Consider the following 25,930-nt stretch of genomic DNA (forward strand, 5'->3'; position numbering starts at 1 on the left):
AGAAAATTAATTTATATTTAATGATTATTTAATGTAAAACTAAATATATGTAATTCTAAATTTAGTTTCTTTTGTTTGGAAATCTTAACGAAAACTATATTAATAATGCTTTCTTTTTTAAAAAAATTATACATTTCAATGATTTTAAGTACAAAATTTTTTTGTAATAGTTGTAAAGTGTGTTTTTATATATATTTTTACATAATTTCACTAATAAATCGTTATATGTATTGCAAAACTTTTACATGAAAATGTTATAGTAAATTTTTAATTAAAAAGTTTTCTCTGTAATATTTAGTAATTTTACTATAAAAAACTTTTCTTCTTAAACATTTCCTGTATGCTTTTAACTAACTTAAAATAATTCTTGCAATTCGTTTGAACAATATTAAAAATTTATTTGCGAAGTAATTGCTGCTTGCTTAATTTTAATAAATTACAGAGAAATTGCTCATGCTATACACAGGTATATGTAAAAAATCATTCAATGTATTGGCCATTGTTAACTATGATAGTTTAACCATATTTTTGCTAAAATAAGTCGAGTGATTTACGTGAAACCCTGCCAAAAGGCCCAATTAAAGGTGGTATTTTTCCAAGCACAGAGTGATTAAGAGACCATCGCCGGTCCTATCTATCCTATCTATCTATCTATCTATCTATCTATCTATCTATCTATCTATCTATCTATCTATCTATCTATCTATCTATCTATCTATCTATCTATCTATCTATCTATCTATCTATCTATCTATCTATCTATCTATCTATCTATCTATCTATCTATCTATCTATCTATCTATCTATCTATCTATCTATCTATCTATCTATCTATCTATCTATCTATCTATCTATCTATCTATCTATCTATCTATCTATCTATCTATCTATCTATCTATCTATCTATCTATCTATCTATTTATCTATCTATCTATCTATCTATCTATCTATCTATCTATCTATCTATCTATCTATCTATCTATCTATCTATCTATCTATTATCTATCTATCTATCTATCTATCTATCTATCTATCTATCTATCTATCTATCTATCTATCTATCTATCTATCTATCTATCTATCTATCTATCTATCTATCTATCTATCTATCTATCTATCTATCTATCTATCTATCTATCTATCTATCTATCTATCTATCTATCTATCTATCTATCTATCTATCTATCTATCTATCTATCTATCTATCTATCTATCTATCTATCTATCTATCTATCTATCTATCTATCTATCTATCTATCTATCTATCTATCTATCTATTATCTATATATCTATTATTCTATCTATCTACCTATCTATCTATCTATCTATCTATCTATCTATCTATCTATCTATCTATCTATCTATCTATCTATCTACCTATCTATCTATCTATCTATCTATCTATCTATCTATCTATCTATCTATCTATCTATCTATCTATCTATCTATCTATCTATCTATCTATCTATCTATCTATCTATCTATCTATCTATCTATCTATCTATCTATCTATCTATCTATCTATCTATCTATCTATCTATCTATCTATCTATCTATCTATCTATCTATCTATCTATCTATCTATCTATCTATCTATCTATCTATCTATCTATCTATCTATCTATCTATCTATCTATCTATCTATCTATCTATCTATCTATCTATCTATCTATCTATCTATCTATCTATCTATCTATCTATCTATCTATCTATCTATCTATCTATCTATCTATCTATCTATCTATCTATCTATCTATATATCTATCTATCTATATATCTATCTATCTATCTATCTATCTATCTATCTATCTATCTATCTATCTATCTATCTATCTATCTATCTATCTATCTATCTATCTATCTATCTATCTATCTATCTATCTATCTATCTATCTATCTACCTATCTATCTATCTATCTATCTATCTATCTATCTATTTATCTTCTCAAAATAAGTACTTTTTATTTCTTCTTCTTATTTATTTCTTTTTTTGGGGAAAAATTGGTTCCGCATTTTTAATTGAAAAGTCCTGCAATTAATATTAATATTTTATAATAGGTAATGACTACTTTTTATTACTATTGGTTTTTAAAACCATTTTAAAAACTGCCATTGAAATATTTCCCATTAAATAAAGAAAATTTGCTACCAAACTAAATTGCTTGCCACAAAAGCAAACAAATCACTAGAGTATTTTCAAAACGATATAATTCTTCAATTTGTACTCCTTTTTGCTATAGCACTTAGTAGTAGTAAATGTTTTGTTTGTTTTTTTATAATCTACTTAAAATAAATTCTTTTGTTTATTTTACAAAATATTTAAGTATAAAATAAATAATAAAAAAAAAATAACTTACATAAACAATAATGTCAATGACAGGCAACTCAATAGAGAATAGTAGACTTACCTGAAAATATAAAAAGAGAGAGAGATAAAAAATGTTAGAAGATTTTGTTTAAAATTATTAAAGTAAATTAATGTATGTTAGAAAATCTAGTTTAGTTAATGACAGTAAAATGTGATTCTAAATAAAACTACTTTACTTTAAGCTGAAATTATCCTTTTTGTTGGAAAAACTAGTTTGTAGCTTAATTACTATGTTTCCACATATCATGCATAACTAGTTTGTAACACACACTCAGGCATTCATGCCTTTATTATTCTCACCCTTAGAATCATTGTTTTAATTAAAAGCCAATCTCAATAATTAGCCAGTTCTCCCACTTTATAAACACACTCATTTAAAAACAATAACAACAGCAATAACTTTAGGGAATAACTAACAAAACCGAGCAAATTTACCTGTTACTCTCTCTCTCTCGTTTCCTCCCCTACTTAATAATCCGTTACTTTTTATCTTGTTTTTATTTTTCTTTAATGGCGTAGTTATAGTAAATTGCATTTATAATTTAATTTCTAAACCTTGTTTTTTTTTGCAGTAATTGGATTTTTTTACATAATTTTTCTTTGCTTTATTTTGTTATATTTTTTTGAGGGAAAATTTAATTTTTTATGGATTTCTATTTAATTAAAAATTATTGTAATTGATAGTTGACAACAAGTTAATTTTAAACGAGATATTAAGAAAAAGGTAAAGGTTGGAGTTAGAAATATATTGAGAAGAGAAAGTTAAGAGAGCTTATAAAAATATGGAGATTATAACATACCAGAACGTATCATAATGACTGAAATATATTGGAATAATTTATTAGGATTTTAGAAACAGGACTTCTTTAAAGTGGAATTTTGGATTTCCTTAAACATTTTGCTACAAAGAAATTTTGAAGTTTAAATAGCCCAAGGCGTATGATTTATAATAATTATTAACTCTGTGGGATTATTGGTTAAAAGACGGTGCTGTTGCCGATTAAGACAACAGATACCCCACACAGAAGTGACTGTGGGTCTAAGTGTTGGATATGAGTGTCAGGTCTATATGATAAGGGATAATATAGGGGTATGCGTAAATGGCCGACCCGTATATCTAGAATGAATGTGTCGGTTAAATGAAAAGTGTGTTGGGTTGAATGGTGATGGATGGATGAACGGTACCTTATACAAGTAATCCCATTGAATTTTCCTTTTCAGGGTTTAATATATTCATTGAAAATTTACCACAATGTGTTTTCTGTGAGTAAGAATTAGCCTTTGGCTTATTTGATGGATTCGTATTTCGGTCTACCGATTACGACTCTAGATTAGATATCTCGAGTTCGAGAGCAAAGTGTTTATACATGAAATTGGTTGAGACATGTACAAAAAATTGCTAAATGCTTGTGAGTAAGGCACACAAAGGGTCGGCGGTGAGTTGTGTAACAGCTACATAGTGGTTGTAAAAGTACCACAGTAAGGGAGTTCATATAAAGCACTTTGACTTATACTCTTCTCCCGAATGCTTCAATTATCCTTCCTAAATGCTTTGACAGCTTGAACTTACGGACAACTTCAACATCTTCCAATATTTAAACTTAATTTTATGTTAGAGTGCTATACAAAGATATAGAGGCATTCATTCTCCTCAGATCTATTCTCAAGGGGTTTCAACTCAGAAGATTTACCAAGTCAATTTCCTAAAGAACAAAGTGTGAGAGAATCGTAGTATTCCTAAAAACCCTGCAATTTCTAAAAGTTCGTGATGGAATCCATTCCTTAAGATTAGTTTTTTAGGAAAGTGACAAACTATATGGTCCATCGTCTCTAGTTCCTCTATATTCCGCATAACCTACAATTTACATCCAAGCGATAATGTACCGTGTAACAAGCTAATGCTCTGAGAGCAGTTTGACTATCGAAATAAATAGTCACAACCGACCCTGGATTAATAGATTCCGTAGCAGTTCCGTCGCTTTACAGATCTCTAGGATCTCTGCTTAGAAAACATTATTCGCCAGGGAGTCTGAAGAACACTTTTATGTCGGTATCAGCGATGTAGTGAATGCTGCAAACCCATGAAACAGTCTATCGTAACCGAGACTGACGAGTCCAAGATCGTCTCTAGTTGCGGAATGACAGGCAGCACGTTATCAATCCCAATGCAAACTCCGACAAGGAAAAAGCAATCACTGCTCTAAAGTCAATAGAAAGGGGTGACTAGTCCCAACATCAGATGAAAGCAATCTTCCGTTAAACCGGAAGGTGACCACCCTTATGTCATGAAAGATTGCATTATTTAAAATGCAATCCCCATCATCTAATGACCCATTCCAATGCATTCCTTAACCTCTTTAAGCCCGCGCAACCACACTACTGAGATGGCTCAGTTTTTTTGGCAACAGCACCTAAAGACATATTTGGTAGTCCGAAATACCCAACAAAATGGATCAGGATCCCTCTTTTATGAACCGACCAATGTGATAAAGGAAATGTGAAAAAGTCAATTAATTCCAATAATTGCCCCGACAATTAGTCGCATAGCATGTATCAATATATCCTGTTGAGATGGCAACAGCACCGAAGAACTTCCCTGAAGCGTAAAAAGGCATACTAAATCAGTACTAATCTCAAATATATGGAGACTTTCCCGATCTTTCACCAATTTTCGCATCAGTTCCATTCCCATGATCATAAAGATCGCTCTACGGGATGACAGGCAACCATTGAATACTAACCTAACAATTCCCCTGCATACACCGGCGTCCCACTACGCGACCGGTAAGAAATACCGATCGGGTTCAGGAATCCAGCATATATGATTTGTACACAGACCTGTTCGAAGAGAGAATTATCCAATCCTTTAGCTATAGGATATATCAGTCCTTAAACCAACATTCTCTCCCCGCAATTTGGGTATAAACCACAGCCACTATGTGGATCCCGAAGGAAACTCAACCAATTGACCAGTCAGGACTAGGTCCTGTGGGCAACCGGCCACCCGTAGTGCTAGATTATATGGAGCTCTGGTTAGACCCCATGCCAAATCATTCCAAGGCGAAGCCGAGGATACATTTGACATCACCAGTTTATAGTCCCGGCTGACTAGAGATACTGGTAGCATATCTGTTCCCCGGGATTGCAATAACACCAAGGTGGAGATTTCGTTAAGGGAACATGCCCCCGGGGGGAACCTACTTCGTATAGAACATCCGATCCAAATGAGGAGATATTGAATTCTGAAGGCGAATAAATTCGAATTGAATGATTCGATTTTTGATGATTCCGCCTTTGAATGAATCCCGCTGCTTGTAAACGTTTTGAAATTGCTGCAATGCTTTTGTTGAATCTTAAAAATATTGTCTGTCTATTAAATTTCCAACTGATGCCCATGAATTTACCTTAAAATTTCTAAACATTCACAATATTTTTCAAGTTTCTTCTCTACAGATCCCTCTTTACAATTATTATTTAAATCTCTTGACTTTTCAACATTCTACTAAGAAAGAGTGTTTTTATATGAAAATTTTCCCAACAATAAAATTTTTAAATAAACTTATTTTCATTTTTACTGCAGTCACTATTTATTCAAAGTATAAATATATTTGAGAAAAATGAAAATATTTAAATTATGAAGAAAAAAAAAATATATATTTACAACTATAAAAACCCACAAACCGTAACACCACAAGGACATGGTCATACCATGGAGAGAGAAAGACCATTAAATTTTCAAGTACAAACACCAACAAAGTTATTAAACTCTGTGGGTAATGTTTCATCTTGAGCATCTTCCTCTTCTTCTTCTTGTATAGTATCTAATATAATAAAGCAAAACACTCGACACTATGCTCCTTTACTCTGCTCTTTACTTTCTCCTCTATAACTATTAAATAAAGCAATAAATTAAAAGGAAATGTTTGAAGAATGAGTAAGTGAAATGAAAGGAATTGAAACTGTATGTACTTGTACTTGTATTTATAGTTATTATTGTTTTTGTTGTTGTTTGATTGTAATGATAGATGGTTATTTTAGTTGTATAGTGTGTGAGTGTGTGTATAAGTTTGAATGAGTTTTTCTCTTTTATAATTAAAAATAAATGTTAACTAAATTTTTCATTATTGTTAATAATTATCCGTGGTATTTTTGTATTTGTAAGATGAATGAATTGATAATAAACTTTATTTTTGTTGCGTAGCGGTGATAATTAAGATTATTTTTTTTTTTTGAGTTTCGGCTAAGATTAATAAATACAAAACTTTTGCTAATGACAAGCCGAAAGAAAAATTATCTCTGATGGATGTAAGTTTTGTTTTTTGTTTTATTAAGAAAGATGTTGTTTATCTGCTGTAGGTCTGCGAATATATTTGTAACAAGAAATTGTTTATGTCATTTAAATAAAATGAATGACTTTCGTTGGTTTTTGCAAAGATTTTAATTAATAAATTATGGTTTTTGTTAGGGAAATCAAAAATTCTTTTAAGAGCTAAAAATTTAAATGGAATTTTAAACTTTAACCTTTTATATATACTAATATTTATGTAATTTGATACCATATATTAGGGTTTATTTAAATAACATATGCAAACAATTTATATTATATTATATTATATTTTAAAAAATATAATTATTTAATTGGAAGAGTAAATTCGTTCCTTTTTAGAACCTTTTGACAAAGAAAAATATTAACTTCACCCACAACATTCTAAGATTTTCTTCCTTTTAAAACTTTTGCCAAGCAATGCATACTTCATTTCTCACACACACACAAAAAAAAAAAGAATTCAGTAATGCGTAGTCACATCAAACAGTAACGATATACGGAAGTACAGCAAGTTATGTTCTACTTAAAAGCACAAAATACTTGATTCAAGTACAGATCCATTAAGTATGAAACAACTAATTTCAGCCTTTTGTTGGATCAAAATTACTTTACAATGTATTTATATTAATAGACTGGTCCGTTAACATGTCTAGAGACTAGTCAATCGACTTATCAATATACTAGTCAATAGACCATAGACTATTAAAAAAAGACTGGTCTGGTCTATAGTCTACTTATAGTCTAGAATATAGTTTTCTCTATAGTGTAGTCTATTGTCTAGTGTATCGCCTTGTCGATAGTCTAGTATATTGTCTACTCTATAGTATGGCCTATACTTTAGTCTATAGTCTAGTAATAGTCTAGTCTATAGTCTAGTCAATAGTCTAGTCTATAGTCTAGCCTATAGTCTAGCCTATAGTCTAGCCTATAGTCTAGCCTATAGTCTAGCCTATAGTCTAGCCTATAGTCTAGTCTATAGTCTAGTCTATAGTCTAGCCTATAGTCTAGCCTATAGTCTAGTCTATAGTCTAGTCTATAGTATAGTCTATAGTCTAGTCTATAGTCTAGTCTATAGTCTGGTCTATAGTCTAGTCTATAGTCTAGTCTATAGTCTATTCTATAGTCTAGTCTATAGTCTAGTCTATAGCCTAGTCTATAGACTATAGTATAGTCTATAGTCTAGTCTATAGTCTAGTCTATAGTCTAGTCTATAGTCTAGTCTATAGTCTAGTCTATAGTCTAGTCTATAGTCTAGTCTATAGTCTAGTCTATAGTCTAGTCTATAGTCTAGTCTATAGTCTAGTCTATAGTATAGTCTATAGCCTAGTCTATAGTCTAGTCTATACTCTAGTCTATAGTCTAGTCTATAGTCTAGTCTATGATCTAGTCTATAGTTTAGTCTATGATCTAGTCTATAGTCTAGTCTATGATCTAGTCTAGTCTATATAGCTATAGTCTAGTCTATAGTCTAGTCTATAGTCTAGTCTATAGTCTAGTCTATAGTCTAGTCTATAGTCTAGTCTATAGTCTAGTCTATAGTCTAGTCTATAGTCTAGTCTATAGTCTAGTCTATAGTCTAGTCTATAGTCTAGTCTATAGTCTAGTCTATAGTCTAGTCTATAGTCTAGTCTATAGTCTAGTCTAGTCTATAGTCTAGTCTATAGTCTAGTCTAGTCTATAGTCTAGTCTATAGTCTAGTCTATAGTCTAGTCTAGTCTATAGTCTAGTCTATAGTCTAGTCTAGTCTATAGTCTAGTCTATAGTCTAGTCTATAGTCTAGTCTATAGTCTAGTCTATAGTCTAGTCTATAGTCTAGTCTATAGTCTAGTCTATAGTCTAGTCTATAGTCTAGTCTATAGTCTAGTCTACAGTCTAGTCTATAGTCTAGTCTATAGTCTAGTCTATAGTCTAGTCTATAGTCTAGTCTATAGTCTAGTCTATAGTCTAGTCTATAGTCTAGTCTATAGTCTAGTCTATAGTCTAGTCTATAATCTAGTCTATAGTCTAGTCTATAGTCTAGTCTATAGTCTAGTCTATAGTCTAGTCTATAGTCTAGTCTATAGTATAGTCTATAGTCTAGTCTATAGTCTAGTCCATAGTCTAGTCTATGATCTAGTCTATAGTCTAGTCTATGATCTAGTCTGTAGTCTAGTCTATAGTCTAGTCTATAGTCTAGTCTATAGTCTAGTCTATAGTCTAGTCTATAGTCTAGTCTATAGTCTAGTCTATAGTCTAGTCCATAGTCTAGTCTATAGTCTAGTCTATAGTCTAGTCTATAGTCTAGTCTATAGTCTATAGTCTAGTCTATAGTATAGTCTATAGTCTAGTCTATAGTCTAGTCTATAGTATAGTCTATAGTCTAGTCTATAGTCTAGTCTACAGTCTAGTCTATAGTCTAGTCTGTAGTCTAGTCTATAGTCTAGTCTACAGTCTAGTCTATAGTCTAGTCTATAGTCTAGTCTATAGTCTAGTCTATAGTCTAGTCTATAGTCTAGTCTATAGTCTAGTCTATAGTCTAGTCTATAGTCTAGTCTATAGTCTAGTCTATAGTCTAGTCTATAGTCTAGTCTATAGTCTAGTCTATAGTCTAGTCTATAGTCTAGTCTATAGTCTAGTCTATAGTCTAGTCTATAGTCTAGTCTATAGTCTAGTCTATAGTCTAGTCTATAGTCTAGTCTATAGTCTAGTCTATAGTCTAGTCTATAGTCTAGTCTATAGTCTAGTCTATAGTCTAGTCTATAATCTAGTCTATAGTCTAGTCTATAGTCTAGTCTATAGTCTAGTCTATAGTCTAGTCTATAGTCTAGTCTATAGTCTAGTCTATAGTATAGTCTATAGTCTAGTCTATAGTCTAGTCCATAGTCTAGTCTATGATCTAGTCTATAGTCTAGTCTATAGTCTAGTCTATAGTCTATTCTATAGTCTAGTCTATAGTCTAGTCTATAGCCTAGTCTATAGACTATAGTATAGTCTATAGTCTAGTCTATAGTCTAGTCTATAGTCTAGTCTATAGTCTAGTCTATAGTCTAGTCTATAGTCTAGTCTATAGTCTAGTCTATAGTCTAGTCTATAGTCTAGTCTATAGTCTAGTCTATAGTCTAGTCTATAGTCTAGTCTATAGTATAGTCTATAGCCTAGTCTATAGTCTAGTCTATACTCTAGTCTATAGTCTAGTCTATAGTCTAGTCTATGATCTAGTCTATAGTTTAGTCTATGATCTAGTCTATAGTCTAGTCTATGATCTAGTCTGTAGTCTGTCTATAGTCTAGTCTATAGTCTAGTCGATAGTCTAGTCTATAGTCTAGTCTATAGTCTAGTCTATAGTCTAGTCTATAGTCTAGTCTATAGTCTGTCTATAGTCTAGTCTATAGTCTAGTCTATAGTCTAGTCTATAGTCTAGTCTATAGTCTAGTCTAGTCTAGTCTAGTCTAGTCTATAGTCTAGTCTATAGTCTAGTCTATAGTCTAGTCTATAGTCTAGTCTATAGTCTAGTCTATAGTCTAGTCTAGTCTATAGTCTAGTCTATAGTCTTAGTCTAGTCTATAGTCTAGTCTATAGTCTAGTCTATAGTCTAGTCTAGTCTATAGTCTAGTCTATAGTCTAGTCTAGTCTATAGTCTAGTCTATAGTCTAGTCTATAGTCTAGTCTAGTCTATAGTCTAGTCTATAGTCTAGTCTAGTCTATAGTCTAGTCTATAGTCTAGTCTATAGTCTAGTCTATAGTCTAGTCTATAGTCTAGTCTATAGTCTAGTCTATAGTCTAGTCTATAGTCTAGTCTATAGTCTAGTCTATAGTCTAGTCTATAGTCTAGTCTACAGTCTAGTCTATAGTCTAGTCTATAGTCTAGTCTATAGTCTAGTCTATAGTCTAGTCTATAGTCTAGTCTATAGTCTAGTCTATAGTCTAGTCTATAGTCTAGTCTATAGTCTAGTCTATAGTCTAGTCTATAGTCTAGTCTATAGTCTAGTCTATAGTCTAGTCTATAGTATAGTCTATAGTCTAGTCTATAGTCTAGTCCATAGTCTAGTCTATGATCTAGTCTATAGTCTAGTCTATGATCTAGTCTGTAGTCTAGTCTATAGTCTAGTCTATAGTCTAGTCTATAGTCTAGTCTATAGTCTAGTCTATAGTCTAGTCTATAGTCTAGTCTATAGTCTAGTCCATAGTCTAGTCTATAGTCTAGTCTATAGTCTAGTCTATAGTCTAGTCTATAGTCTATAGTCTAGTCTATAGTATAGTCTATAGTCTAGTCTATAGTCTAGTCTATAGTATAGTCTATAGTCTAGTCTATAGTCAAGTCTACAGTCTAGTCTATAGTCTAGTCTGTAGTCTAGTCTATAGTCTAGTCTACAGTCTAGTCTATAGTCAGCTATAGTCTAGTCTATAGTCTAGTCTATAGTCTAGTCTATAGTCTAGTCTATAGTCTAGTCTATAGTCTAGTCTATAGTCTAGTCTATAGTCTAGTCTATAGTCTAGTCTATAGTCTAGTCTATAGTCTAGTCTATAGTCTAGTCTATAGTCTAGTCTATAGTCTAGTCTATAGTCGTATAGTCTAGTCTATAGTCTAGTCTATAGTCTAGTCTAGTCTATAGTCTAGTCTATAGTCTAGTCTATAGTCTAGTCTATAGTCTAGTCTATAGTCTAGTCTATAGTCTAGTCTATAGTCTAGTCTATAGTCTAGTCTATAGTCTAGTCTATAGTCTAGTCTTAGTCTAGTCTAGTCTAGTCTATAGTCTAGTCTATAGTCTAGTCTATAGTCTAGTCCTATAGTCTAGTCTATATTCTAGTCTATAGTCTAGTCTATGATCTAGTCTGTAGTCTAGTCTATAGTCTAGTCTATAGTCTAGTCTATAGTCTAGTCTATAGTCTAGTCTATAGTCTAGTCTATAGTCTAGTCTATAGTCTAGTCTATAGTCTAGTCCATAGTCTAGTCTATAGTCTAGTCTATAGTCTAGTCTATAGTCTAGTCTATAGTCTATAGTCTAGTCTATAGTATAGTCTATAGTCTAGTCTATAGTCTAGTCTACAGTCTAGTCTATAGTCTAGTCTGTAGTCTAGTCTATGGTCTAGTCTATAGTCTAGTCTATAGTCTAGTCTATAGTCTAATCTATAGTCTAGTCTATAGTCTAGTCTATAGTCTAGTCTATAGTCTAGTCTATAGTCTAGTCTATAGTCTAGTCTATAGTCTAGTCTATAGTCTAGTCTATAGTCTAGTCTATAGTCTAGTCTATAGTCTAGTCTATAGTCTAGTCTATAGTCTAGCCTATAGTCTAGTCTATAGTCTAGTCTATAGTCTAGCCTATAGTCTAGTCTATAGTCTAGTCTATAGTCTAGTCTATAGTCTAGTCTATGATCTAGTCTATAGTCTAGTCTATGATCTAGTCTGTAGTCTAGTCTATAGTCTAGTCTATAGTCTAGTCTATAGTCTAGTCTGTAGTCTAGTCTATAGTCTAGTCTATAGTCTAGTCCATAGTCTAGTCTATAGTCTAGTCTATAGTCTAGTCCATAGTCTGGTCTATAGTCTAGTCTATAGTCTAGTCTATAGTCTAGTCTATAGTCTAGTCTATAGTCTAGTCCATAGTCTAGTCTATAGTCTAGTCTATAGTCTAGTCTATAGTCTAGTCTAAAGTCTAGTCTATAGTCTAGTCTATAGTCTATTATATATAGTCTAGTCTATAGTCTAGTCCATAGTCTAGTCTATAGTCTAGTCCATAGTCTAGTCTATAGTCTAGTCTATAGTCTAGTCTATAGTCTAGTCTAAAGTCTAGTCTATAGTCTAGTCTATAGTCTAGTCTATAGTCTAGTCTATAGTCTAGTCCATAGTCTAGTCTATAGTCTAGTCTATAGTCTAGTCTATAGTCTAGTCTATAGTCTAGTATATAGTCTAGTCTATAGTCTAGTCTATAGTCTAGTCCATAGTCTAGTCTATAGTCTAGTCTATAGTCTAGTCCATAGTCTAGTCTATAGTCTAGTCTATAGTCTAGTCTATAGTCTAGTCTATAGTCTAGTCTATAGTGTAGTCTATAGTCTAGTCTATAGTCTAGTCCATAGTCTAGTCTATAGTCTAGTCTATAGTCTAGTCTATGGTCTAGTCTACAGACTAGTCTATAGTCTAGTCTACAGTCTAGTCTATAGTCTAGTCTATAGTTTAGTCTATAGTCTAGTCTATGATCTAGTCTATAGTCTAGTCTATGATCTAGTCTATAGTCTAGTCTATAGTCTAGTCTATAGTCTAGTCTATAGTCTAGTCTATAGTCTAGTCTATAGTCTAGTCTATAGTCTAGTCTATAGTCTAGTCTATAGTCAAGTCTATAGTCTAGTCTAGTCTAGTCTATAGTCTAGTCTATAGTCTAGTCTATAGTCTAGTCTATAGTCTAGTCTATAGTCTAGTCTATAGTCAAGTCTATAGTCTAGTCTATAGTCTAGTCTATAGTCCAGTTTATAGTCTAGTCTATAGTCTAGTCTATAGTCTAGTCTATAGTCTGGTCTATAGTCTAGTCTATAGTCTAGTCTATAGTCTAGTCTATAGTCTAGTATATAGTCTAGTCTATAGTCTAGTCTATAGTCTAGTCTATAGTCTAGTCTATAGTCTAGTCTATAGTCTAGTCTATAGTCTAGTCTATAGTCTAGTCTAAAGTCTAGTCTATAGTCTAGTCTATAGTCTAGTCTATAGTCTAGTCTATAGTCTAGTCTATAGTCTAGTCTATAGTCTAGTCTATAGTCTAGTCTATAGTCTAGTCTATAGTCTAGTCTATAGCCTAGTCTATAGTCTACTCTATAGTCTAGTCTATAGTGTAGTCTATAGTTTAGTCTAGAGTATAGTCTAGTCTGTAGTCTAGTCTATAGTCTAGTCTATAGTCTAGTCTATAGTCTAGTCTATAGTCTAGTCTATAGTCTAGTCTATAGTCTAGTCTATAGTCTAGTCTATAGTCTAGTCTATAGTCTAGTCTATAGTCTAGTCTATAGTCTAGTCTATAGTCTAGTCTATAGTCTAGTCTATAGTCTAGTCTATAGTCTAGGCTATAGTCTAGTCTATAGTCTAGTCTATAGTCTAGTCTATAGTCTAGTCTATAGTCTAGTCTATAGTCTAGTCTATAGTCTAGTCTATAGTCTAGTCTATAGTCTAGTCTATAGTCTAGTCTATAGTCTAGTCTATAGTCTAGTCTATAGTGTAATTTATGGTCTCCTCCATAGTCTAGTCTAAAGCCTAATTTTTAGTCTAGTTTATAGTGTAGTCTAGAGTCTAGTCTAGTCTAGACTATAGACTAGACTATAGACTAAAGTATAGACTAGACTATAGACTAGACTATATACCACTTATTATGGTCTAGTCAATAGACTACATCACAAACTAGTCCAATTGCAGTCTAATTAGTGGAATCGATAGTAAAAATTAATTTAGTACTAAAAATAAGTACTCTTTAAGGAAATTTTAAATTTTTCATTGCTTTCATGGAATGTTGTTAAGCTAAAATTAAATTTGACATATAACATCAAACTTTAAACAAATATCAAACACAAAACAAATTTTTAATAAACCAACAACTTTAAAGAAAGTTGTAAGAATAACATAAATTATTCAATAAATTCAAAACATAAATCATGTTGCTTTTAGCTTAGAAAAAAACCAAGATCAAAATTTGTTCAGCATAAATCTGTCAAAATACATTCATATATAGCAGGAGGCTAAAGAGGAGTCAAAATCAAAGCACTTAACATATAATAATACAAATTCTCATTAAATTTTGTAACATTTTCATACATTATTCCTTATAAGGAATCCAGTATACTTATTACCCGTCATTTATTCTTCTTTCTTTCCTGCCTGTGTTGCAGCTCAATTATTTATATGTTTATTTTTTTGCTGGTGTAATGTTGTTGCTGACAATATATATATGTATGTGTGTATGCTCTTGTTGCCCAGGTAAAATTACACATGTTTTGTGTATCATCATTCAAATTCCCCAAGGAGCTGAACTTTAAGTTAACTTCCAACATCTATGGTTGGTTTTAAACGAAAGACAAATTTTGAAGTTTCTTGTTTGCAAAGTGACTTTTGGCCTTCATGCTAAAAGAAAGACAAGTCTTATACGAACTGTACGTAATGTAATGTAATTTATATTATTTACATGTAAAATACAAATTGTGTGTGTAAGCAACAAGTTCTGCAATTTATTGGTCAAATTGAAGGTAAAGATGGGATTTGTTACCAAATAATCTGTAGCCAGAAAATATGTTGCAATTTATGAGATAGCAGATAATCTCAGAGGGTTTTTTACTTTTGTGGAAGTGTTAGTGTTATTGTAGAAATACCCAGCAGTTTTGGGATACAGTATGAAATAACTATTTAAACTACAACTTAGGGTAAGCCCTACCTTGTCCTAGGAGAAAGTCAATCGTCACTACATACATAGATTTCAAATGTATAGTCTAACAGCTACTCCAAAGGAGTAAATGAATGATAACGAACTGTTTTCCTTAAGTTTGTCTTTTAAGCGCCAACTCTCTAGATTACTAGAGGACTGTAAAGTAACGACTGTCTCCACTCTAGCTTATAAAAGGGAAACTTAAGTGCCGATTGCCTTCGCTATCCTTAACCAAAAGTATATTTGGGACGCAATTCCAATTAGGGCCAACCAGATTTGTAGAAATGACTGTCATATTGGAATTCATTGACTCTTTGTCCAACTTCTGGGGACCTAGTAGACATTTTTGGAGGAATTGCACGGTCGAATCCATAGATAAATCAATATACACTAACCTATATATAGTACACCATAGACTGTACTATATACCAGACTTTAGACAAGACTTTAGACTAGACTTTAGCCTAGGCTTCAGACTAGACTATACACTAGTTTATCGACTAGGCTTTAGACTAGTCTATAGACGATCTTAGACTAGACTTCAGCCTATAGACTAGTCTACAGACTAGAATATGGACTAGACTATAGACTAGACTGAAGACTAGACTGAAGACTAGACTGAAGACTAGACTATAGACTAGACTGAAGACTAGACTATAGACTAGATTATATAGACTAAACTATATAGAGTATAGACTATAGACTAGACTATCCACTGCACTAACACTATAGACTAGACTTTAGACTACAGACTAGACTACAGACTAGACTACAGACTAGACTATAGACTAGGACTATAGACTAGACTATAGACTAGACTATAGACTAGACTATATACTAGACTATTGACTAGACTACAGACTAGACTACAGAGTAGATTATATACTAGACTATATAATAGACTATAGACTAGACTATACTATACTATAGACTAGACCATAGACTAGACTATAGACTAGACTAGACTATAGACTAGACTATAGACCAAACTATAGACTAGACTATAGACTAGACTATAGACTAGACTATAGACTAGACTATAGACCAAACTATAGACTAGGCTATAGACTAGACTAGACTAGACTAGACTATAGACTAGACTATAGACTAGACTATAGACTAGCTATAGACTAGACTATAGACTAGACTATAGACTAGACTATAGACTAGACTATAGACTAGACTATAGACTAGACTATAGACTAGACTATAGACTAGACTATAGACTAGACTATAGACTAGACTATAGACTAGACTATAGACTAGACTATAGACTAGACTATAGACTAGACTATAGACTAGACTATAGACTAGACTATAGACTAGACTATAGACTAGACTATAGACTAGACTATAGACTAGACTATAGACTAGACTATAGACTAGACTATAGACTAGACTATAGACTACACTATAGACTAGACTATAGGCTAAACTATAGACAATTTAAATCATCTTTAAATTTCGAATCGTCCTTCCTAATATCCCTTATCTAAACCTTAATAATTTTTATCGATTAATAACATTAATGCTAAGTAAATATTCTACAAAAAAATTCTGATTAAATTGCCATTTTCTATTAAACAATCAACCATTTACTAACACTTATGCATAAAATCTTACATATACTCAAACAAATAAACGTGTACCGGAATTTAAAAAGAGGATGTTGTTCATTGTCTTTATATATAATGGCTGCGTATATCATTAGCATGGATGTGCATAAATACATATGTATGTATTGGTGTATATAGATTTAAAAGCACACAAAAACAAAAGAAATAAAATGCCAACAACAATAACAAAGTGAAAACAACAACTTAGTATAAGCATTTGATCAAGCTTAAGTATTATGAGAAAAGAATTTAGCTTTTTTTTCTTTGCTTGAATTTTCCTTTTTATTTTGTTTGTTTTCGTTCTTCTTAAGAAATATATCTGAGAAAACAAAGGAATAACAAAAAAATCATTTTCTCAATAATATTTAAATGCCACTCACGTCTAATTTGTATGCTTGTGTTAATTCTTGAGTTAAACATAAAAACACAGCATAAAGAAAGGCAAAGCAGCAACAACGACATGATACATTTAGCTATATTATGTAAGAGTGTGTATATTTGTAAATATATATATATATGTGTGTGTGTTTATATAAAATCATTAAGTGAATATGAACACAAAATTGCTTTTAATGTAAATTCAATAACAATAACATTTGCTGTTGTGTTGATGACAACATTGTCAATGACGTTAAGTAGCAGCACCAGCAGCTACATTTTATATAATGATTTTGTTGTTGCTGTTCTTGGACAAATTGATTACGAATCCTGCCATTAAACAGCAAGCATTTTATAAGAAAAAACATTAAAAATTAATGCAAAATTTGCAAATGTTATATTGTTTTGTTTGTGTGTTTGTTTGTTCCTGGCTGGCTGACTGACTGCTAATGACATGTATCAAATTCAAACTAATTTACACATTACAGTTGAATAATTTATTAGCAAATGTATAATGTAAAACAAATTTCAATTATCAGAATTAAGTTGACAAAATGTATCAAAAAAAGTAAATTATTTTAAATATTTCTTTAGAAATAATTTACTTGTTTATCGGTTGTAATAAATGCAACAGAAGTAATGAGCTGTCAGTACTGATTAGCATATTTTGTAACAAGTACAATATAAAAGAACATAAAACTGAATTAATTCGCAACAAAAGTTAAATTTATTTTTTGCCAATAGTTACACTATCTTATCTATCTATCTATCTATCTATCTATCTATCTATCTATCTATCTATCTATCTATCTATCTATCTATCTATCTATCTATCTATCTATCTATCTATCTATCTATCTATCTATCTATCTATCTATCTATCTATCTATCTATCTATCTATCTATCTATCTATCTATCTATCTATCTATCTATCTATCTCTCTATCTATCTATCTATCTATCTATCTATCTATCTATCTATATCTATCTATCTATCTATCTATCTATCTATCTATCTATCTATCTATCTATCTATCTATCTATCTATCTATCTATCTATCTATCTATCTATCTATCTATCTATCTATCTATATCTATCTATCTATCTATCTATCTATCTATCTATCTATCTATCTATCTATCTATCTATCTATCTATCTATCTATCTATCTATCTATCTATCTATCTATCTATCTATCTATCTATCTATCTATCTATCTATCTATCTATCTATCTATCTATCTATCTATCTATCTATCTATCTATCTATCTATCTATCAATCTATCTATCTATCAATCTATCTATCTATCTATCTATCTATCTATCTATCTATCTATCTATCTATCTATCTATCTATCTATCTATCTATCTATCTATCTATCTATCTATCTATCTATCTATCTATCTATCTATCTATCTATCTATCTATCTATCTATCTATCTATCTATCTATCTATCATCTATCTATCTATCTATCTATCTATCTATCTATCTATCTATCTATCTATCTATCTATCTATCTATCTATCTATCTATCTATCTATCTATCTATCTATCTATCTATCTATCTATCTATCTATCTATCTATCTATCTATCTATCTATCTATCTATCTATCTATCTATCTATCTATCTATCTATCTATCTATCTATCTAGCTATCTATCTATCTATCTATCTATCTATCTATCTATCTATCTATCTATCTATCTATCTATCTATCTATCTATCTATCTATCTATCTATCTATCTATCTACCTAGCTATCTATCTATCTATCATCTATCTATCTATCTATCTATCTATCTATCTATCTATCTATCTATCTATCTATCTATCTATCTATCTATCTAGCTATCTAGCTAAATATTCTTTCTATTTATGACTTTCGTAACATTCAATCTCGTGTGGTTTGGTGACTTCTCAAGTAATGTTTATACATCTGTATCAGTGTTGATAGGAGTAAGTATAAATATGTGTATTTGCAAATTTTCTTGTTGTTTTCATTTTACCACAACCACATACTTATCTATAGCCCATTTAATTCAAGACAGTCCTAACTCAAAATATAAAATTTTGCCATTAAATACAAACAAATATCAAAAATTTAAATATTTTTTAAAATTACTTTCATTTTCTATGTTATAATAAAACAAAATTTTTTCCACAGAAACTATTTTTTTTGTGAGTTAACACACTCTTGAAGTAAATAAGCTCTATCAGTATTTTTTTTTTCTACATCGTCGTGTCTTATCTTAATATGGCTTATTTGGATCATTACATTTTTATGTTTTTTATAACAACAACAAAATGCAAACACATATACCTACAGCTAATTGACACATATTTATACAAACTAACTCAAATAAACACTCTCATATAAAAGCACATACATACATACAAACGTACATACAAACAAAAGCAATCATATTATTACATCCTTGTAAATGTATCTTTATCTGTATAATAGAGTATGAGTTAAGTTCTAAGAGAGTAAATGACAAAAGTGTTTTTATATTTGTTTGTGGTAAATAATAACCAAAATCATCTATTTTTGTTGATATTTTATTTTTCATGAAATTTTTGTTTTATTTCTTTGTATTGATTTGTTATACATGTTGTTGTTTCATTTTTATTAATTAGCCACAGTGATTAATATGACGTGAAGAAAATTAATCTCTTGGGATGTGTTGTTTTCTACTTCTATTTCTTTTATTCTCTTGTTGTGGTATGATTTAATTGAAAATATATATTTTTATTTGTTTTTATTAGTACATTTGTTAATTAAAGTTATGTGAAAATTTTGACTGAAAGAACATTTACAAAAAATTGGATTAAAAATGTTACTGAACCGATATTTATTTTTTTTAGATCTTTGACACCTTCTCAGGAGAATTATGTTAAGGGTCTTAAAAAGATTTGTTTCTTTTCTTTTATATATATTTTTACACCAAACAATAATTAAGTAATTAAGTGCATTGTTAACCTTGTTTTATACATTAATTTTAATTTCATATTTAATTACTTTTTATAGTAAAAATAATTGTAATGTTTGTAATATTTTTATAAATAAAGAAAATAAATGTCCTTGCACTTTACAACAGAAATAGAGAGAGAGAGAGTAATGGAGGGAGAAAAATACCATTCTAATACAACCTTCATTATCATTAACATCATCATAAACAAAGGATATTCACATACATACATACATATTTACAAACATCAGCCATTACTACACACACACACACAATAAAATATATTTAAAAAATTCCTAGGATAAATTATAAAAACAATTGGTGACTCTAGTAAAAATAAATAATGCTGTAGAACAAAAAAAGAAGAACATCCTTAAACAATTAGCCTTCAACTCAACCTTGGCTGTCATTGGCAAAAGAACAGCAACTGCAACAGCAATAACTAAAACAGACAGATTTCAAAATGTTTATCCAACAAAAAGGAAGTTGAAACTGCAACATTTATATGAAACAACAAAGAGAATAGAATATAGAACGAAAAATAAATTAAAATTTACCTTACAATTTTGTAATTAAAATAATAGTTATATAATATATTTATACTTCGTATTCAGAAATTTATTAACACGCGCCATAAAACTGCAGTTTGTAAAATAAATAATATCTGTTGTTGTTCAAAAGGGGAATTTTAAATCATTTTTATAGCATTGAAAATAAGAGAGCAAGATTGAGAGAGCTACTGGTAACTTTAAGTTAAAAAGAGAGTTATTTACTTAAACAAGAAATGTTAAACAAATACAGGTACTTTCCAATGAATAATCTTTACTTTTAATATTGAAATTAATAATACTTTTTTCAGAGATTTTTCTAGTACCATCTTGTTTTGTCTAGAGACTACTCAACAGTCTCCTCTATAGACGAGACGAGACTGTGGTCTCCTCTATAGACGAGACGACTGTGGTCTCCTCTATAGACGAGACGAAACTGTGGTCTCTTCTATAGACGAGACGAGACTGTGGTCTCCTCTATAGACGAGACGAAACTGTGGTCATCTCTATAGACGAGACGAAACTGTGGTCTCCTCTATAGACGAGACGAAACTGTGGTCTCCTCTATAGACGAGACTGTGGTCTCCTCTATAGACGAGACTGTGGTCTCCTCTATAGACGAGACTGTGGTCTCCTCTATAGACGAGACTGTGGTCTCCTCTATAGACGAGACTGTGGTCTCCTCTATAGACGAGACTGTGGTCTCCTCTATAGACGAGACTGTGGTCTCCTCTATAGACGAGACTGTGGTCTCCTCTATAGACGAGACTGTGGTCTCCTCTATAGACGAGACTGTGGTCTCCTCTATAGACGAGACTGTGGTCTCCTCTATAGACGAGGCTGTGGTCTCCTCTATAGACGAGACTGTGGTCTCCTCTATAGATGAGACTGTGGTCTCCTCTATAGACGAGACTGTGGTCTCCTCTATAGACGAGACTGAGGTCTCCTCTATAGACGAGGCTGAGGTCTCCTCTATAGACGAGGCTGTGGTCTGCTCTATATACGAGACTGTGGTCTCCTCTATAGACGAGACTGTGGTTTCCTCTATAGACGAGACTGTGGTCTCCTCTATAGACGAGACTGTGGTCTGCTCTATAGAGCAGAGGTCCCCTCTATAGACGAGACTGAGGTCTCCTCTATAGACGAGACTGTGGTCTCGTCGACACTGTGGATTAGATTTTCAGATTTTTATAAAAAAAATCTGATTCTTGGACAAAATAAAATTTTTAGAGAATTAGAATTAAATTAATCTACAATCAACACCCCCACTAGAAATTTCCAATAATTCCATGAATTGGCAACAACTGTTAACACAAGCATAAACATGACCATGTCAATGTATGAGTGTTAAAAAGTTTAACGTGCGTACTTGAAAATGAACTTGAGCAGCTTGCATACATGTGTGTATGCATGTATGTGTGTTACGACCAAAAGTTTACTTGAACTTGACAGAGCTAACAGGAGAAGTAAAATAAGCAAAAAGTACTTAACAAGTATATGTAAACAAACATACGCACACACATATACACGTAGACTTATATCCTTGCAACAAAAAAAAAAAATTGCATTAAAGTTAATTTGTTAGTATATGTGAGTGTTTGTGTGTATAAGTGTTAACACGTGCTGAACATTTTTCAATGTTAGTTTAAATAGCCAGCTAAAGCTTATACTCTGTAGGAATGTATGTATGTATATATATTTGTATGTATAGGTACAAGTGTTTGAGTGCGTCTGTGCAGTAACTTCCGTTTATAAAAAAGTACCAAACTATGCAATTGTTGTTTTCAAATGGGCGGGTGTGTTTTTTTCCACTTATATTTATGATTCTTCTTTTGCTAACTGACGTAAATCATAACAATTTCAACATTTGCACGCATTCAACGAACCATTCATGCAAAACCGCAAAAGAGTACGAACTTTGGATGTGAAACGTCCGGACTAGAACAAAAAAAAAGTTAGAATGTATTTGCATGAATATTTTAAATATTTATGTGGCTAACGACAAACGACGACGTCTAATAGAAATTTAAATTTGTTATAAGCGACATTTAGCTTTGGAAATTAATCTGAAAAAATCTTTACTAAACAAACATTACGGATACGATTGTGTGACTGATGTTGACTTTTGCTATCCAGGGGTTTAGGTTAATATATCAAATTAAACCTTTCTGGGGTGAATTCGTAAAAAGTATGCATTTATGAGGGACACTTTTAAGAAAGAGTGTTTTTGGAAAAATGTTTGTTAAAGCAGATTGCTTTTACAATTCGCTCTCTTTGTAAAAAAGGCTCTGGTTAACGCTTTTTCTATAGAAGAGTATCATTACTGGACTCTCTTCTAAATATGAGTGTCTTAACTAGACATTACACTCATTTACTAGGCTTTCTTTTAAACCATTTTTCTATTTTAGAGTGTCTTTACTACACTCTCTTCTAAAGAAAAGTGTCTTTACTAGACTATTTTCTAAAGAAGAGTGTTTTTACTAGACTCTCTTCTTTCATTTCTAAACTTTTCGTTTATAAGAAAGTCTTTAAACATGTTTATCTAATAGTGCCTTTACTTGCTTCTCTTAGTTAAGTGTCTTAACTGGACCTTCTTCTTAAGGAGAGTATAGAAGAGTATCATTACTGCTCTCTCTTTTAAATATGATTGTTTTAACTAGATCTTACTCCCATTTACTAGGCTTTCTTTTAAACCCTTTTTCTATTTTAGAGTGTCTTTACTACACTCTCTTCTATAGAAAGGTGTCTTTACTAGACTACTTATCTTCTAAAGAAGAGTGTCTTTACTAGACTCTCTTTCAATGAAGAGTGTATTTAAGTACTAGACTTTCTTCTTTCTTTACTAGATTTTTCGTTTATAAGAAAGTCTTTAAACATGTTTATCTAATAGTGCCTTTTCTTGATTATCTTCTAAAGTTAAGTGTCTTAACTAGACTTCCTTCTTAAGGAGAGTATAGAAGAATATCATTACTGGACTCTCTTCTAAATATGAGTGTCTTAACTAGACTTTGCTCTCATTTGCTAGGCTTTCTTTTAAACCATTTTTCTATTTTAAATGTCTTTACTACACTCTCTTCTAAAGAAGAGTTTTTACTAGATCCTCTTTTATAGAAGAGTGTCTCTACTAGACCCTCTTCTAAAGAAGAGTTTCTTTTCTAGACTTTTTGTTCATAAGAAAGTCTATAAACATTTCTATCTAATAATGTCTTTAATAGATTCTCTTTTAAAGTTGAGTGCCTTAACTAGACTTTCTTCTTAAGGAGAGTATATTTAACAGAGAACTAAAGAGAACAATGTATTTATTCGACTATCATCTAATAAAGAGTGCTTATTCTCCAGTATGCCTTTACTGGAATATCTTCTAAAGGATGATTCTTTCCACATGTAATATGACTTTAGTAGATTTTCTTCTACTACTTCTTAGCTACAGTTTCATCTTAATGGCAGCATATTTACTAGACTTTCTTTTACAATGCCTTCCCTCTGTCTTTAAGAGAGTGTGTTTGCTAAAGTCTTTACTAATATAATTTCTTTTTTTTAGACTCTCTTGTAATGAGAATGGTGTGTTTTTTCGACTCTCCTCTTTACTAGATTCTCTTCGTATTGAGAGTCTTAACTAGACTTTCTTCTTAAGGAGAGAATCTTTACTAGACTTTTATTCAATTTACAGTGCCTTTACTATACTCTCTTCTAAAGAAGAGTGTCTTTGCCAGATGCTGCTTTTTATGGACTCTCTTTTAAAGCAGAGTGTCTTGTTTATACTCTTTTCGACTGTCTTCGAAAAGAGAGTATCTTTGCTAAATTATTTATTAATGAAATTTTTTCATACTCTCTTTTAAAGAGAACCTTGTATTAAACCTCTAATTAAGAATGTCTTTGCTACATTCTTTTACAAGGAAGAGTATTTCTATTAGTCTCACTTTTAAATAGATTCTTTTAAAACAATCCTTTCTAAGAAAGAGTTTATTTTCCAGATTCTTTTTTGAAGTGGAGAGTTTTTACTAGACTCTCTTCCTCAAGAAGAGTTTATTTAATAAACTATTCCAATTAGAGATGTAGTTGCAAAACTCTAATCTAATAATATCTTCAACAGACTCTCTCTCCTAAAGAACAATATTTTTACTATGCTCTCATCTGAAGAATAGTATCTTTGATAAACTCTCTTCGAATGAATAATAATTTTACAAGATCATCTTATATCAATAGTATATATACTAGATTTTATTCTAAAAAAAAGTTTTTAAGGAGTTTTTACTATACACAGAGGGAAAACGAAATATACACGCCTGGTACCAAATTGACACCAAAGAGTTTATAATTTTTCAATAACATATGTTGTCAAAGTATATACATACGTACGACAACACTATGTAAATATGACAATGCAACGTTGTCAACAATTCGTAACAATTCGTTGTCGAAATCTATATTTTATACACATCCGTTGTTAACAAACGTTTGTTAATTGCAATGTTGCAACGTATGTATATACTTTGACAACGGTTTCTTTTTCCCTCTGTATACTCTCTTTAAGAAGATATGTCTTTGCTGGACTCTCTCAGGAAGGGTTTCTTCTAAGATAGAAGGATGGAAACTGAAGGATGTCTCTACTAAGCAATCTTCTAATGTAAGTACCTTTACTAGACTCTTTTCTGAATCATGTAGCCAAAAGGGTTAAACACGTTCTTTAATTTATAACACAGTGATTTAGTTTAACTTAGAAAATTAAAAAAAAAACTCAAACCAAACAGGTTGTTGAATAAAAACCTAGTAAAAAAAAAACTAGATTTTAATTAAAGTCTATGTTAAACATCCTCTTCCACGTTCTTTCCACAAAGGTAGACAAAACGAAAAAGAAGCAGCAATAAAAATGGTGGTTAGGATGGAAACGGATTTATTTAGCAGGTGAAAAACAAACATTTAGTCATTAAGAGAGCAAGTGTGTGTATATGTGTGAGTTTTAATTTTAAATTGTTTGTATGTGTGTGTGAGTGTAATTGTGTCAATGTTTTCTGTGATTGTACTAACATTATTATTGTACTGATATAGACTTGCAAAAGAGTAAAAGATACCAGTAAAAAGAGCCATATTACCTTTAAACGCTTTATCTAAAGAAGATTCTCTTTTAAAGATGAGTGTCTTTACTAGACTTTATTTTAAGGATCAGTGTCTTCTATAGACTCTCATCTAATTAAGAGGACTTTTCCTAAGGAAGAGAGAGTCTTTACTATAACTCATAATTGAAGTAGCATAAGTGATAGAGACTAAGCTTTTGACTCTACTAAAATCTTTTAAATTTATTTTTCTGTTGGGATTTCAAGAACTCGTGATGCTTTAATAGCTATATTTAAACT

The 25,930-nt window shown here is 31.1% G+C and overlaps 1 protein-coding gene across 1 annotated transcript in view; it reads right to left on the reverse strand.

The window, feature by feature from the left end:
- Positions 1-2,370: 2,370 nt before the first annotated feature.
- LOC119604547 (myb-like protein I) overlaps positions 2,371-25,930 on the reverse strand; it is a 178,182-nt gene continuing 154,622 nt past the window's right edge. Inside the window, exon 5 of the mRNA XM_037957223.1 lies at positions 2,371-2,408. Within this exon, the coding sequence (XP_037813151.1) occupies positions 2,386-2,408 (23 nt within the window). The 3' untranslated portion in view covers positions 2,371-2,385. The remainder of the gene's footprint in view (positions 2,409-25,930) is intronic.

The sequence above is a fragment of the Lucilia sericata genome, unplaced genomic scaffold (assembly GCF_015586225.1).
Source record: "Lucilia sericata isolate MDLA Ls3-8-SP2 unplaced genomic scaffold, ASM1558622v1 Contig000402F_arrow, whole genome shotgun sequence".
Taxonomy (NCBI): Eukaryota; Metazoa; Arthropoda; class Insecta; order Diptera; family Calliphoridae; genus Lucilia; species Lucilia sericata.